Genomic DNA, 16,436 nt, shown 5'->3' with positions numbered 1-16,436 from the left:
GGCCCAAGTTTCTCTAAATGGAGAAAGATAGGTTGTGAAGCACTCAGACCACATGATTTGCACACTCTACAACTAGGTAGCTTTCCCTCACCTATTCCCCCCCCCTTTTACAATTCAAATTTAATAATTTTAATGAAAGATACCATTTTTAAAAATTGCTTATACTTTTGAAGGGGGTGTCCAGGCATTACATGCCACAGTGATTGAAATATTCAGGCACACTCTCCTCATTTACAAGGTGGCTAGGATGTGCTTTGGAAGAACAGGACATTTTTCTGAGATTCTGGCTTTAAGACAAAGTGGAATATAATATGTGAGATGTCTCTCTTATCTGTGGAAATTGTAGTGCTATCTGTTGCCATGGGCGTAGACATCTGCCTCGTAAAGAGGCCTCTGTGCATACTGTTACCCTCCTGTGACAGGAGCATGGCTCATTGCGTTTCTGGGGGTGGCTAACTTTCTGCCCTTATCTCCAGTTCTGAGTTGCTACTGTCCTCCCGCCCTTGCCTTTTCATTTTTACCTCATAACTCACACTCATTTCTTCATTATCTGTCCTTGAATTTCTCTGCATTTTGACCCAATACATGTTTTAAACATTTGTACACGTTTTGTAAAAAGAAAGATTCGAGCTTTTCATTTGAACAGATTGCGGTCCTTGATTCATGTTGGATTTGCCAAGCCATTTGTAAAGGGCCGGGTAGCGAAAGTGGCTTGATTGAATGGCGGAAGCTGCCAGTTTTGTTCTCTCAGGTTTCAGTGGTGAATGGCTAGAGGCCCAGTACAATTTCAGTGGCAAACAGAAACCATGTCTATTCTAGCTGAAGAGCCTGAGGAGAGATGAGGTAGCTTAGAACTGAAGAGGAATGACCGTGTGTCCACTTTTTTTGGGGGGGGGAGAGTGGAAGGGGAAGAATTTGGCTTTTGGATAGGGCAGAATGGCAAGCACTGCAGGAAGGAGGGAATGGCACAATGAATCACCAAAAATGTGATGGAAAGGGGGGAGAGGGGGAGAGAAATTCCTCTCATACTTTCTGGCTAAGGTAGCTTACTCTGTGACCACCATCTGGTTTTCGTTCAGGGCACATCTCTGGCAGCTCAGGGTCCCCCCTGTTGCTATGAGGAAGAATTAAATGGCTCTTTATAGGGCCTGCCAGGTTCGCTCAACCCAAGGGTGCTGACAGCAAACAGAGTTTATCCAGTTGCTGCTGGCATGTCTGTGGAGGATTGTCGGCATGTGCATGGCCAGCTTTGGACCTCTGGAGGCCAAAGCAACTTACTGAAATGTTGTTCTTGCTATGGCCACACACAGAATCCTGCACTGGATTTTGAAATTCCTCGCCATCTTGGGTTCTTCTTGTCTATCCCACTTGTTACTGTGGTTGTTTTGAGCTTTGACTCTTTCAACAGTTGCTAGCCCTTCCTATTTTCAACAGTCCCTCCTTTTTCCTGTCACGATCAAGCCCCTTGGTTCAAGTCTTCCCCTCTACAGCTTTCTGAAGCCTAAGGAGTTAAAGATACCAGCACATACTATTTATCTGTTAAATAAGACTTCCCAACCCCAACAGACTACAACTCCCACTAGCCCTGGTCACCATGGCAACGCTGGCTGGCGCTGGTGGGAGTTGTAGTCCAAAGCACCCAGAGATTAAGAAAGACTGTTGAATTCTAGTGCTAACTGAGCCCTCAAAAACTCATTGAAACTGTACATCTTAGTGGCTAAAAATATAAAGTTTCAGTTTTTATAGTAGGAAGTGCAGACGTTCAGGAGCTCTGTCACTGACCAGCTTGATAGGGAGCCTCTTCTTACACTTGGGCCTGTAAAGAAGTAAGCCCAAATGAAATTAAGGGGAGTTTTTTCTTTCTCAAATGAGAAAACTCAAATTTTAAGGGTGCATTTCCTCCAACAAGTACTTAAAATATACCGTAACTCGATCATACCGGCCTGCTGAATTCGACAGCATTTATTTGTTTTTATTTTGATTTGCACCTATTTGGTTGCAGTTTATGTTCATGTATATCGGTCCGTGAGGCAGAGAGGACTTCCCCACAGAGCAAACCAGGCATACTGGGAGCTGTGTGTATGCGTGCCTGTTGGCGAAGGCCACATATTTTCAGTGTTTCCATGACAACAAGTCCATTAAGGAGACATAGATTAAACCTCCCCAGCTGCTACATATGTTGCTTCCCCCCTCTTATTTGACACTCTGAGCTGCTGCCGCTTTGTATCCTGAGTACATACACTTCAGTCATTGGGGAGGAGATGGGGGGGGGGGCGGAGAAAGAGTTTGGAAGGTGTAAGGAGCAACTTCAGGTAGCTCTGTTTTAAGACATATGGCAGTCCAGAATGAACCTAGCCTTGCGCTGAAGCCAGCAAGATGCATCTCACATGGAAATGTCTTCAGTGGCAATTTGGGTGGGTGGAATCTAGTTGAGGTGGGAGATTTCCAAGTCTCGGGATGATCATAAATTGCTTTACCAGAGCTAGCAAGCAGTGCCAACCTAATCAGCTGTTAGTTGGCAGATCTGTAGGAAAACCAAACAAATCAAAGCAGAGCTGCTTGCTTCATACTGTTTACCTTTCCCCCACCCCCGGAGCATTGCCATTTCCCTTAGTGGATGTTGAAGAAGGAACAATGCTAACTGACAGTGGTAATTTTAGGATGAGAAGAGAACCTTTTGCCTGTTTGTAACTGTCAAATATCCTTTGATGTTTTCCCTGAAACTATTAAGCTAGCAAATCTGGGACTCACATGTTGGGATTAGTTTATGTTGTCACATCCTCATTTCAAACCTAGTTACAAATTCCCCTACCCCAACATTACAACCTCAAATCCAGGGTGGTGTGATGGACAGAGTGGTGGACGGACCAGAGAGATCCAGATTTACACACACACACACCCATTTAGCCATGCAACTCTATAGGTGCTGTTGGGCCAGCCCACTATCTCTCAACCTATCCTACTTCATTGTATTGTTGTAGGGCAGGGGCAGGGAATCTCATGGGGCCCTCCAGCATCTCTGTTTGGCCTTCTGGATTCTACCCAGGTTGTCTCTGAAAATTGTCCCCTATAAGCTGTTATTTGCATTGGGAGAGGAGCCCAAACAGTTTAGGGTGCTTTGATAAACAACCCTGTAACCTAAACTTTTTCAGGATACGGCTGGGTAGGATGGCTCATGCTTCAAGAATGCTTGCTGGTGATGTCTTATGTCCAAGCTGACAAATTGTGTTATGGCGGGGAAGAGATACATGGTTACCTTCCAAATGTTTATCGTTTCCAGGCAAATGTTATGTTTGCAGATGGCAGAAGAAGTAGCTTGTGCAATTTGTGTCTGTTGGAGTGAGAGTACCTGCAAGAAAATAACTTGATTGACACTGAATGTTCACGTCTTCTCCCTTTGGTGACAGACCGATGCCCACATACCGGGTGGATGCAGATAAAGGCTTCAACTTCTCTGTGGGTGATGACGCTTTTGTGTGCCAGAAGAAGAATCACTTCCAGGTCACGGTCTATATTGGTATGATTGGAGATCCTAAGTATGTCAAGACCCCCGAAGGCTTGAAGCCGCTTGAATGCTTCTATCTGAAACTGCACGGAGTAAAGGTAATTGTGAAGATGGGAATATGCAATGGTTAAAGAGGTGGAGCACAACCTCTGTTGATACCAGCAATTATGTGACTTATCATATCTATAAAAAACTTAGTGTATTTACTGCACAGGTGGCTGTGTATGTGACTTGTCAGGCCATGTGTTGGTGCAGTCTTAGCTCCAAGCCATCTTACAGCCTGAGTGGTTGCAGTGGGAGCTGATGCTTTCAAAACTGGAGGTTTGATAACATCAGTCTTTTGTAATCCTTCAGTGGTTCAAGAATTCCTCAAGGCAGATAACCCCACACTCAATTAACGTTGAGTGTGCAAAATGTATTTATCCCAGGACACCTTACAATGCAATTAAAACAAAAACATGAAAATAGAATATACAATCACTAAATTCAATAAGCAGAAAATCTAATCAAATAACTATTAAAACAGCAGAGTTAAAACTTCATAGTCAGTGTTTAAAATGCAGCATCCTTCCAATATGCCACTGGATCTGAATTTAAGCAAAGGAACACTCCCTCTGCATGCAAGTAGACCCCATGGTTACTTTCATATTGGGATGCAGCAAATAACCCTTTTTACTTGCTCCTCTCCTACCTCACCCAGCTGGAGAAGAGGGAATGTAGAGCAGTGCACATACTGAGTGCCAGTCACCAGGATGTCAAATAATCTATCTGCAGCGTTTCAAAATAAAGAGGTGGCTGCTTGTGGGAATACATGAGCCTGGAAACACATCATATTGTGCTCTCTAAAACGAGCCTGGATCTTTTCTTTTCAGTTGGAGGCCTTGAACCAGTCCATCAACATAGAGCAGTCGCAGTCTGACCGCAGCAAACGGCCCTTCAACCCTGTCATGTGAGTACTGCTTCCATTTGTGGGCCCACCTCCAAACCCTCACGTCTAACACATGCGCACACCTTTGTGTGAGCAGTCCAGAGAAGATTAGGCACTAAAAAGGGTAGCTTGGACATGGCGGCTCCTGCGCATTAATCTGACTTCTGCTGGTGCATCGTAACTGGAAGAGGCTCTTCTTCCTACAGGCGGTGTTGCTTTCTTGCACTACCTCTCCTTTTTTAGTGTGTTGCCACCTGAATGCACCTGAAGCTTCCCACCCAGGAGCAGCACAGCAGTGCCTCATTGAAATGGGTGGGGATTTAAGTGCTTAGCTCTGTTCTTGTGCCACTGATTTCCCTGGGAGTTTAGGTGCGCTTAGACACTTCGCCTGAATGCAGATTTCCTCCCCACCATGCATCCCTTGCGTCCTCAATTTTACACACTTTGGTTGGTCCCATCCAAGAAAGGTAAAAGAATATGCTTTCTCTTTGACACATGCAGAACGTCATTTATTCTTTTTTTTTTTAATTTTCCTTTTTTCCAGGGTCAATTTGCCTCCGGAGCAGGTTACAAAGGTCACTGTGGGACGGTTGCACTTCAGTGAGACAACAGCCAATAACATGAGGAAGAAGGGCAAGCCCAATCCCGATCAGAGGTAGGGGCTGTGTGCTACCTGTCTCCTCCCCCCCCCAAAAAAATGTAATTAAAGTTAACTAACTAACTAACTAACTAACTAACTAACTAACTAATAAATGTGTGTGCTGCCCTGCAATGTGAACATTCTTACATTAATAAAATAGCAGAATAAAAAATGGTGGGTAAAACTTGCTGCAAAATATTATCACCATTGAAAGTCCTTTATTTATATAGTTATATGTATAATTTCATAAAAAAATCAAAGCAATTTACAACACCTTTAATACTAGGGTTGCCATATTTCAGAAAGTGAAAATCCGGACACGGCTATGTCCGGGAAATTCTGGACATATGGCAACCCTATATAATACACACAAAAATTAAAACAGATCACCAGCTGATTATGTTTTTCTTAATTCTATGCATAAGTCTTTCTAGATCCTGAAAGGTTATCTTTGCACTGTGCCTGCGTGGTTTAGATGCTGCATATGCTGAACAAAAGAAGTGTATAGGCCATCATTTATTTTAGCTGCTAGACCTCAAATTATTTCATTTTTTTTAAACAGAAGAAAGGCAATGAATGTAATATTGTTGTTGGAATGCAATACATCAGATTAAGTTTGTAATTAATTTATAATATGTTTAATTTTTACTGATTTTTTTTTTTTTTAATTGTCATCATGTCGAGTTATGATTAGGAGTGCATTAAATCCTGCATTTATCTTCAACCCACTTTGTTTTGTTTTCAGGTACTTCATGCTGGTTGTGGCCTTGCAAGCTCATGCCCAGAGCCAGAACTACACTCTGGCTGCTCACATCTCGGAGCGCATCATTGTTAGAGTAAGTCCCTCTTTTCTCCCTTTCCCTTGCAGGACATTGTTCTCCTAACTCTGAGCACCTACAGCTCTTGACTTGACTTGATGGGGAATTCTTGACACTGGTACCAAACTGTCCCTGATTCCACAGCACCCCTTGCTGCTGCTGCCTCTTTTCCATCTGCAGACCCCACTATCCAACTCCTCCCTGGCTTTCTGCTTCCTCATTTTCTCCTTTCCACAAATAAGGCCTTTGCAAACACCAAGTAAGAGAGATCACTTGCTTCATGGTTCCCAATAAGGAGATATGGGCAGGATTGGAAGGTTTATTGCTGAAAATGGTGCCCAGGGGCCATGGAATGTAAGACAGCTCTTGCACCCTCTGCAATAGAAAGAGGAAGCCAAGGTTGCAAGTAGGAATGGTGCAACAAGATACCAGCCCTGCAGTCATATCATTCATTGTGCTGTTCTGCTGCCTGGATGCCACCATTAAGCTTGCATACCAGCATGCAGCCCTGCTCCAAGGCACAGGGCAAGTCATATGGCTCAGATGTTAAACCAACTCACAATATTGCACTTGTGCGGACACATGCTTAAAGGTTCATGGGAAGGGGATTTGGGGAGCACATGAGGGTGACTTATAGGAAAGTCACATCTAATTTCACCTAGGTGGGCACAAATGTGTAAGGAACTCTTCCCCATGTCTCCACCAGACATTGCTTTGGGCCCCAATGCATCAGTTCTGAAACTGATGCTCTCAAATGGGTTCAGCTAGTTGGATGTCTGAGTAAGCATCTTAAATAGTCTGGCTTCTTGGACTTTAGGAAGCATGATCTTGGGGGAAGGGCATATGAAGAAGTCATGGGTGGCTCCTGTGCTTTCAGAGAGCCTTTTGCAAACAAGGAGGACACTAGGCTGTGACTTTGTGGTTGGCTGTCTCCGCCCTGCTGCCTTTTTAAGTGCTGTGTCCATTTCCTCTAGCAAAGGGCCGGTTCGGGGTTAAAACACAAACAGAGGGCGGACGGGGACCCCGGAGTCTGCAGACAAGTAAGTAGCATGCTGAACTATGCAGTCTCCGGGGTGGAGTTGGGGGGCTCTTTTGTAGAATGGGATGAGAGATGCTTCTGCTTCCGAGCAGAGCTTGCCCCAGTCTTGTCAGTGAGACTAAGGATCTGTCTGCACTAGCACAAGAAATGTGGTTTGGTTGCACATCAGATGCACAGCTGACTCATTTAATCCGCAGTGAAAATGGTGTGAGCACCAGAGTGCTTGTGGAACATGTCAGAAGCTGTGTCACATCCATGGCTGCTTCTCTGTAAACCTGACACTTTTATTATGACACCTTTTATATCATTCCTCTACATGTGATATAATAGTACTTACACAGCACCACCCGTTGCAGGATTTCATAAGCAAAAAAAAAGGCACAGTCTCAAGAAGCTTTAGTCTAAACATTGGCAGGTGAGAAGGCAGTGTTGTAAGAGGTGGATTAGGAATGCATGTGAGCAAATGCAGTTAGCTTTTGTTTCAGCTGGGGATCTTAAACCAAGGGCTTCATGAAAAAGGTGGGTTTTAAGGTGGGATCTGAAGGATGAAAAAGTGCATCCTGCAGCTGCTTGCTTGCCTGGGCTGATTGGAACACTGATGCAGTGTAATAGATTCATGAAACTAGGACTATTTGGATCTGCCCAAAGAACAGAGCAGCAAATTTTCAGCAGGACAGATCACATTAAAACAGTTGTTAGGGTACTTAGACTAAGGCTCATAACACATGTAATCGCAAAAGAGGAATAACGGGAAACAAACTCCATTTAGTATTACTTTTTAGACATATAACCAGAACTGTGTTAGTGTGTACGTTTTTTAGCTCTGAACTTTGGTAAATTTGCATAGAATTAAATATTTTGATAGTCATGGAGAAGTGCAAAGGCCTCTGAGGGACACTGAAGCCCTTGCCACTAGAAGCCCTACAGAAGCTTCTTGGATTTGGAAATTTCACCAGACAGTGCCTGGTGAAGCCCATGAGGGGTAGGAGCTTGGGCGGGAGGAGAAAGAGACCTCCTGAGAATCTTGAGATGCTGGAATCTGCTTCCATTGTGTGTTCTGTGCAAATGTACAAAAGCAAATGCTTTTATTAAAAAACCTTGGCTTTTTGTGCAGAATACACACAGTGCTGCTTATCACCTGCCTAGTCCACAGAGGCTTGGCCAAACGGCAGCATGACTACAATGGATTTTTGTGAACTTTCACGCAGAGGTGATGGTTAAGTAGGAAAGTGCTATGTCAGATAACGCTCCCATTGAGCACAAAGAGTGAAATTATACTTATGTACCTAGCTGGTTAAAATTCCTCATTCCTGTGACTGTGCTTCTCCCACTTTCTAAACTTTCTGAACTCTGGATAGCATCACAGTGACTGTCTCTCCTCTTATTCAGATGTCCATAATGCCATGAATTTTGAGGAGAACATGTAAGGGAAAGGGGGTCAGAGTTTGAGAATAACTAAACCCCCAGGTTCAGCTTTGGAACAGACTTGCATTGTGAAAGTGCAGCTCTGAACTGCATGAAATAGTGATAAAGAAGGATGCATAGGAGTGTTTGCAGAGGGGTGTTTGTGTAAAGCACGAACAACGAGCAGAATGAATCAGATAGGAACATTGGTACCTAGAAAGAGTTACATGAAATTAGAAGCCCAATTCGTATCAGATGCACAACTGTGTTTCTGTGCAATTTTTATTGACCCAGTATGCACATAATACCGATCCAAATTGTGATTTAGCATGAACGTGTGTTCCCAGGGAGGATATTGTTGCTGCTGTGCTCCTTCTCCAGTCCTGCTGCTGCTGCTGCTGCACTGCTCTCTTTTCAGCCATGGTTTGGTTAAGCCCTTGTCAGGAGCTGGACTCGTAGTTTGTCTCCTCAGACAATATGCTAGGCAGGCAGGACCAAGGGCAGTGGAGGAGCAAAGCACTTAGGATCTCCTCTCCAGGAGTCCACACATTTGCAGTAAGCCGTGGTTTGGCTTGGCATCACATGGAAACCTGAGCCATTGAGCCCCTACATCAAATAGTGCCGCTTCCTGGACTTGACCCATGTGCAAAAGGTCCTTTTCCTGAGAAGCCACAATCTGCCCTTACTACATTTGGGAATAGGGGCCAGGGGCTTCCAGACCAGGCAAGCTTAAGCCCCAGGAGCATATTGAGAAATAAGCACCATCTGAGATGTTTGATCCTCCTGTTCTCTCCTGTCACTCTTGTGCTGGCTTTGCCAATTAGCTCATCACACATTTATCATCACCATCACAACCCTCATGCAAGCCACCCTGTCACTTCCTTCACAATCCCTTGGGGATTTGTTTTGCAATGGTGATGCTTTGCCTCATAGCTAGAATTCCCACACACCCCTCCTGCTGAGAGAGAAAAGCTTGCAACTTTATCTTTATCCGTTGTGGGCTGGAAAAGGGCATTTATCTCAGCAGGTCTGTAAACACACACTGACTCAGAACCAAGGCTCCTTCTGCTTAGCTTGCAAAGTGAACCAGACAGCCTTCCTCAAGCTGTAAACAACTTACTGTTGTGCATTTTGTCTAACTAGGCTGCAAAGTAAGTTTTCTTGGAGGCTGTGTTGCTGTCTCCAAACATGGACAAAAAGCAGTGTGTTCTTATCCATGCTGATGGTCATAAAACTTGAAAAAATGAAACTGGAATTCCCAAAATACTCTGCAAAGCAACTTGCATTTCATCTGACTGCAAAAATGTGCACTGAGTTGCCTATAAGGTGTAGTGTGCAAAATACTTGCAGAGGTGTTGGGCCACTAAACACTGTGGAGGGCCCTTATCAAAGACTTGCCACTCTGCATGATTTCAGTTGCTCTGGTGGTTTGTTATTCTGTGCCTGGCTGACTCATTTGCTTATTTCTCTTGCCCAGCTTCAATATTGGTTGGTGGGCAACATTTTTGTTTTCAATGATTCAAATCAGTTAACTTGCGCAAAAGAATTTCCCCCTGCATTTAGGAAGAGGGGAGGCGACTGTTCTGCATTGGTCTTATTCTAAAAACAACAGTTTTTTCTCCCCAATAACTTTGTTTCTCTCTACACTTCTGTGTTGTTGACATTAATGTCCTATGGGCATCTCTGCCCTCTTTTCTTTTCTTTTTGCAGGCCTCAAACCCAGGCCAATTTGAGAGTGACAGCGATGTACTCTGGCAACGTGCTCAGCTCCCCGACACCGTCTTTCACCACGGCAGAGTTGGCATCAACACAGACCGCCCAGATGAAGCCTTGGTTGTCCATGGCAACGTAAAAGTCATGGGCTCCCTTATGCACCCATCAGACATCCGAGTAAAAGACGACATCCAGGAAGTAAGAGCTTGGCCCAGCATGCCTTAGTCAGTAGGATCTCCGCTTAGGAAATGCAGTCCAAGGTCATGATTGTGGGTCTTATGGTTTCAGGTGGATACCACAGAACAGCTGAAGAGAATCTCCCGTATGCGACTGGTGCACTATAACTACAAGCCAGAGTTTGCTGCCACCGTAGGCCTGGAGAACACATCAGAGACAGGTACAGTCCTCTAACTGACCCCAAGCTTCATCCTTGCACCTCTGTTGTTCAGGAGTTGTAATGCTAGCAAAAGTGTCAACATCCACTTTCACCCAAATCAGGATATCCACGATTTAACATATACCCACTGTTGGCCTGTACTTGGGACCTTCATAATAGTGTTTCCTGTCTTTCTGCGAAACATCCCTTAGGCATTACTAAATTGTATGTATACGGTATGTGTCATCTGATCATTGGTTCTGATGTTACAAATATATGACACTCTACTTCGAGGTCACAGTTAGTGAAAGTCCCCAATATTGCAGGGCTCGGGGGAAATGCTTTGGTCTTTTGCAGTCATTGTCATTCATAGAATCATAGAGTTGTAGAGTTGGGAGGATCCTGAGGCTCCCTCTAGTCAAACCCCCTGCAATGCTTGTACGTATCTATGGTAAAAATCAAGAAATGGGTCTCCTAAAGTACATTTGGGCTAAAGGTGGATCTCAGGTCTGAACTGGATAATGACCCCTGAAGTAGCACATGTCTCTTCCGGATGCTAGCTTTCTGTGTGCAGGTATTCCTTTTGCATGGAGAAACAATTTAATTATTTAAGCCCCAACAACAGATTTACGTATTCCCTGATTATCAGTCTTCACTAAGGGAGGCTGCAGGGAGGTTTTCTGCAGCAGACAAATAAAGCAGCCTTCCCCAACCTAGTGCCCTCCAAATGTTTTGAGCTACAACTCCAACCATCTCCAGCCAGTGTGGCCATGATGGGTACGACTGATGGGAGCTGTAGTGAAAAAATCTGACAGCTGCCAGGTTAGCAGAGGCTGACATAAAGTGTGGGCCACATCCTCCTGCCTGGGAACACATATTTGCTTTATAAATTGTGAAGCTACCCTTAGTTACTTGCTTATTTCTACCCTCCCATAGGCTACATTTGAGTTGTTTTCTCCTGCAGCATATTTTATACATACAGTATATAGCTGGAGGTATGTGCATCACAGAGTCCCCTACCAGCATTGGTCTAAACTCCCTCATACCTGATCCTAGCAGGTGCCTCTGGGATTCTAAGGTTGCATTTATATTTTGTGGCCCAAAGCCACTGTGATGCATGCTTCCCATTTCTGTTCAGGTGTCATTGCTCAGGAGGTGAGGGAGATTCTCCCAGAAGCAGTGAAAGATACTGGGGACATGGTCTTTACCAGTGGGAGGACTGTAGAGAACTTCCTAGTGGTGAACAAGGTGAGTGGAGCCCTTAGAAGAGGAGGCAAGCAACAAACAGAAAACAAGTTTGATAGGAATGACAGACTCTTTGGGCATCATTCCCCACTCTATATATTTTTAGCAAAACCAAAGCCAAAGCTGAAAATGGGGGGGGGGAGAGAAAGAGATTGAGAGATATTTGTTCAGGGTTTTCAGGCCACTCTGGAAGAAAAATTTGAAGCTGGGGAGCAAGGAGTGAAAATGCTTCTTTCCTTGCCCTCAAAGACCCAGACCCTCGGGCACACAGAGCAGTCCCAGAAGGCAGCCCTCTGATGACCATTCTGGTGGGAGACACAGGGGGGTGTTAAGTATCTAGGGGCAAAGTCTAAGGCAGAAATCCTATGTAGGTTTTCTTGGGAGGAAACCCCATTGAAAACACTGGCATTCTTTTCTGATGAAACATGCATAAAATTGGTCTGTTAACTCGGTGATAAGTAGATTATAGGCATCAAAGAGCAATCTTTCTGAGATGGAGGTGCTCTTGCCTTTGGATGGAAGGAGCGGGGTGGCGGCGGCAGCAGTGGGGGGGGGGTGTCGGTTTGAGGTTAGGGAATGATTGTACTTCACCCAAAACTAAGGGCATAATGTGAGGACCTGAGCACACCCAAAGAGAGTGTTTATTTTGTCCATGCTAGGAGCGCATTTTCATGGAAAATGTAGGGGCTGTGAAAGAGCTTTGCAAACTGACTGATAACCTGGAGACCCGGATTGATGAACTGGAGAGATGGAGTCATAAACTCGCCAAACTCAAGCGACTGGACAGTATGAAATCAACTGTTAGCTCTGGAGCATTCAGGTACTACAGAGACCTGTGTAAAAAAAAAAAAAAAGCAAAAGGAGGGGAGTAAATTTAATATTCTAATGTCTTTTCAGTATTTTCAACAATACAGCTCTGAGTAAATGGGTTGGTACGCAGGCTGCAATGATATACACACTTTTAGGAATAAATTATGTTCAACACAGTTGAACATCTGAGTAAGTAAGCATAGGAATGCATTGGTAGAAAAGCAAAAAGAACTTTGACGTATGCTCAGATACGTACTCAAGCTAAAAAACTTGTTCCTCCACTGACGCCTCTTCTACCACACTCATAACGGGAGGGCAAATATTGTGATCCCTTCTCCTGCCTCTTATGGTGCCAGAAGAAGTATTCAGTTCAGGCCTCTGAACAGAGAGTGTCCCAGTGATTCAGAAGACTCTGTCTACTTATTCCTCTCCCACAGGAATAAGATCTTCAAGCAGAGCAAGCATCTATACTCTCTAAAGATGACTTTCCTGTAAATCTGCATCTAAAAGTCCCAGTTTAAAAATCCGTTTCAGAGAGTACTCTGTTTTCAAAGAGGAATAGTGAAAGTAGTAGAAACCTTCACTAGACACCCAGTAAGTTTAAAAACAAAACAAAACCCAAACTGTTGTGAATGACCCATTTGCTAATTAAACCCCTCTCTGGTAGCACCCTGACATTCTCCTTCATATAAGGACCCCTTCGCTGCACCTTATTCCCTCCCACCTGTGTTGAGTTTATGCCTGTGAACCAGCTAGATACCTATTCCTTGGCAAAAAACAAATATTGACTACTTCACAATCCTATATTGGGTTATCGCCCCATTCTCCAGATAGCGGCACCAAATTCATTGTGGTCCGTGTGTATACGTGCTAAAATTATGAAAACAGTGTGTTTGTTAAGAAACAGATTGGTAGTGGGAGAGGGAGGAGGAGCAGAATGAAGTGAAATTAAATATGATAAGGAGTGCTGATCTGGGTGCATCCTAACTTTCCTTTCATTGTAGCCAAGCAGGGAGTCAGTTCAGCCGGGCAGGAAGTGTGCCACACAAAAAGAGGCCCCCCAAAATGTCCAGCAAGGTAAGAAGCCTTTGTAAGGGAGACACATGTTGTAAACTGAGCTGTGATTGCTCCTGTGCATGAGGCACGTTTGTGTTATTGAAGCTGGTTCTGGCACTTGAAAGGAGACACAGCTGCTGATTCTGTAGGCTGGGTTTGGGGCTCTTGATTGTGCAGCACCTCACCATCATGGTGTGCAGATGGAATCGAATGTTTGCCTTTGAGTCCCACAAACCAAGTTGTGTTTGCTGAGGCTGCTTGTTAAGGTGTTGGTGAACGTTAGCACATACAAATTGAAAACGCTTGCATGGTGATATTTATGGTCTCCGTGGGCTGAGAACTATTTTTGTATACATGATGCATTCCTTGATCTGATTTTTTCCCTGGTGTCTGAGCTGACTCTTGCATTCCTGCTTCATCCAGCAACCTTCCCTTGTGAATAATTTGCGTTCTGTTTCCTCTTCAAAAAGTCTGCATTTTCATTGCATTTCATAATTCCTTCACCAACTCAGGGTTCTCCTTTATTTCCTTTATTTAGTAGCCTTCTGAAATGTGGCACCAAAGCCTCCTCAGACATCTTGGCTCTTTCTTGGGGAGGGTGGGTGAACAGTTACCTGAGGGTCAGTGAGGAAGGGGCACATTACAGCCTGCTATCCCCAAAAGAACGACACAGAAAGATCAGAATAGGAATACAGGGATAACTTTCTGATGAAATTTCTGGTGGTTCTCTTTCCCTCCCCTTTGTCTTGTGCAGTCCCCTTCTGTGGTCACGGACCAAGCGTGCATCAGCCAACGTTTCCTTCAAGGCACCATCATTGCCCTGGTGATCATCATGGCATTCAGGTTGGTGTCTGCACACCTGGGCTGTTTCACACTCAGCAGATGAGTGGTGCACAGAACTGAGAATTTGAACCAGGAAGAGGGCCTTCTTGGTAGTGGCGCCCGCCCTGTGGAATGCCCTCCCACCAGATGTCAAGGCAATGAACAACTATCTGACTTTTAGAAGACATCTGAAGGCAGCCTTGTTTAGGGAAGTTTTTAATGTTTGATGTTTTGTTGTGTTTTTAATATCCTATTGGAAGCCGCCCAGAGTGGCTGGGGAGGCCCAGCCAGATGAGTGGGGTATAAGTAATAAATTATTAATATTGTTGTTGTTGTTATTATTGGGGGGGGGCTTCTGGCCTGTGAGTGAATGCTTATCTGGTTATGCTTATCTAGGGGTGGGCCAGTTTCATCCCAAATGAAGGTGAAGCGATGAGTGTGCTTTCTTCTTAGCACTGTGCTCTTGTCTCTTGGTTGTTGCCATAGAATCACAGTGAAATGTACCTCAGTCATAAAATCCGCCTATTTTAGGTTGCATGTGACAAAAGTGTGGATATAATTTTCATGAACACGGCTGAGCCTATCCAGTGTATTGCTGGTTGCTGCAACTGCACTGATGGCAACTACAGTTATTGTCCTGAAATCAGAAGAAAATTAAGTGAATCACTTTGCAGTAAAGTTGAAGAGCCTGGACTTTTAAAATTTATTTTCCCTCCCTCCTCCCACCTTTTTTTTAGGGGGTGAGGTTTGCCACCACGTTTTTCAAAATAATCGCAGCAATAAGGAGAACTAGAAACCTTTTTTTTTTTTTTTTTTTTTTTAAGACTAGAAAGCAGCTTTGTTGGAAATTTGGAGTTCTGGTGTCTCCTCTTTTAGTTGGCAAATCCTGTATGTTAGATAGGCAGCCATGGGATGTCATGCAGAAACTGATCTGGTGTGTTTCCTGGTATTGTTTTTTGTTTTGCTTTGTTTTTTACTATGGATTCCTGGCTACCAGAGTCCACTTGTAATAAATATGATTTCAAATCAAATTGCACTTCTGGGTGGTTGTTCTTAGGTATGCCACTGAGTATATGTACTCTTTGATGTCCTGTGGAGTAAAGATTTCCCTGGACTTGAGTTAATCATACACACTCCTGTTTGGAGACAACTTCCTTTTCCTCCCTGAAATATTGAAAGTTTATGTTTCCAAAGGCTCCGTTTCTCTTCTCTTCTCTTTCGCAGCGTGATATCCATGTCTACCCTCTATGTGCTGAGCTACCGCAATGAGGAAGACGTTGTGGATATAGAAGGGTATGTAGCTCCTTTTCCTGCTCCCATTCCTCCTTTGGTCACTTGCTTCCTCAGAAGGGGATGCATCTTCCTTTCGAAACCCTAAGTAGGAAAGCGCACAGTCATGAAAGAAACCTTCAAACCAGAAGAGCGCTAGAAGATCAGATATGGAAAAGAGTGTAAGAAGGTGTTGAGAAGACCAGATATGTTATCTAGAGGGGGGAGGGTGTCTTAAAGAATCTCTAATACAGCTGGGGGTTGGGGCTGTCAGCTTGGTAAAGAAAAGGAGCACCATATAATAAACACTGCCCAGGAGATGAGTGAAACGGAATACATCAATGCTGTTTCTTGGAAATATAGTCCCTGAGGAAATTTTTTATTTATTGTGATTTATGGATGTGGCCCCAGAGGGAATTTATTTATTTATTGTCCCTAAGGGAAATCTCTTTATTTAGGACTGGTTTCAGCTACCCCATTCTACTAACAGAAGCCAGGGCAAGGACCCCACCCCCCAGCAGGGCAATGAGACTTTTCCCCGCTTGCACTCCCCCATGCCCCTCAAGATCCACTTGGGAGGGTGGGGAGAACCCCCAATGAGTTTTCTGGCTGAGTGGACATTTGAACCCTGGTCTCCCAGGTCCTAGTCTGACACTCTATCCACTAAATGGCACTGGCTCTCCCATAACCACAACTTACTGGCATGAATTGAGGGATTCCCAGGAAGTCAGATTCTATGCCAGATCTGCATGGTGAATACACAGAAATACAGAAATATATAGAGATGCATGACTCCAAATATGTGTTGGCT

The 16,436-nt window shown here is 44.2% G+C and overlaps 1 protein-coding gene across 5 annotated transcripts in view; it reads left to right on the top strand.

Moving 5' to 3' along the window:
- The window catches only part of MYRF (myelin regulatory factor), a 96,671-nt gene that overhangs the window by 66,665 nt on the left and 13,570 nt on the right, over window positions 1-16,436 (top strand). For 3 of the 5 annotated variants that reach the window (XM_081837133.1, XM_081837135.1, XM_081837137.1), the window contains 12 exons: window positions 3,408-3,603; window positions 4,378-4,454; window positions 4,978-5,088; window positions 5,819-5,909; window positions 6,866-6,931; window positions 10,045-10,245; window positions 10,336-10,444; window positions 11,562-11,671; window positions 12,328-12,488; window positions 13,483-13,555; window positions 14,289-14,377; window positions 15,581-15,649. In XM_081837133.1, the coding sequence (XP_081693259.1) occupies window positions 3,408-3,603; window positions 4,378-4,454; window positions 4,978-5,088; window positions 5,819-5,909; window positions 6,866-6,931; window positions 10,045-10,245; window positions 10,336-10,444; window positions 11,562-11,671; window positions 12,328-12,488; window positions 13,483-13,555; window positions 14,289-14,377; window positions 15,581-15,649 (1,353 nt within the window). The remainder of the gene's footprint in view (window positions 1-3,407; window positions 3,604-4,377; window positions 4,455-4,977; window positions 5,089-5,818; window positions 5,910-6,865; window positions 6,932-10,044; window positions 10,246-10,335; window positions 10,445-11,561; window positions 11,672-12,327; window positions 12,489-13,482; window positions 13,556-14,288; window positions 14,378-15,580; window positions 15,650-16,436) is intronic. The other 2 variants (XM_081837136.1, XM_081837134.1) reach the window with 1 other exon arrangement.

Source organism: Podarcis erhardii (assembly GCF_964252035.2).
Source record: "Podarcis erhardii genome assembly, chromosome: 1".
NCBI lineage: Eukaryota > Metazoa > Chordata > Lepidosauria > Squamata > Lacertidae > Podarcis > Podarcis erhardii.
Note: the sequence above shows the minus strand (reverse complement) of the source record. Positions and strands in the feature narration are given on the sequence as shown.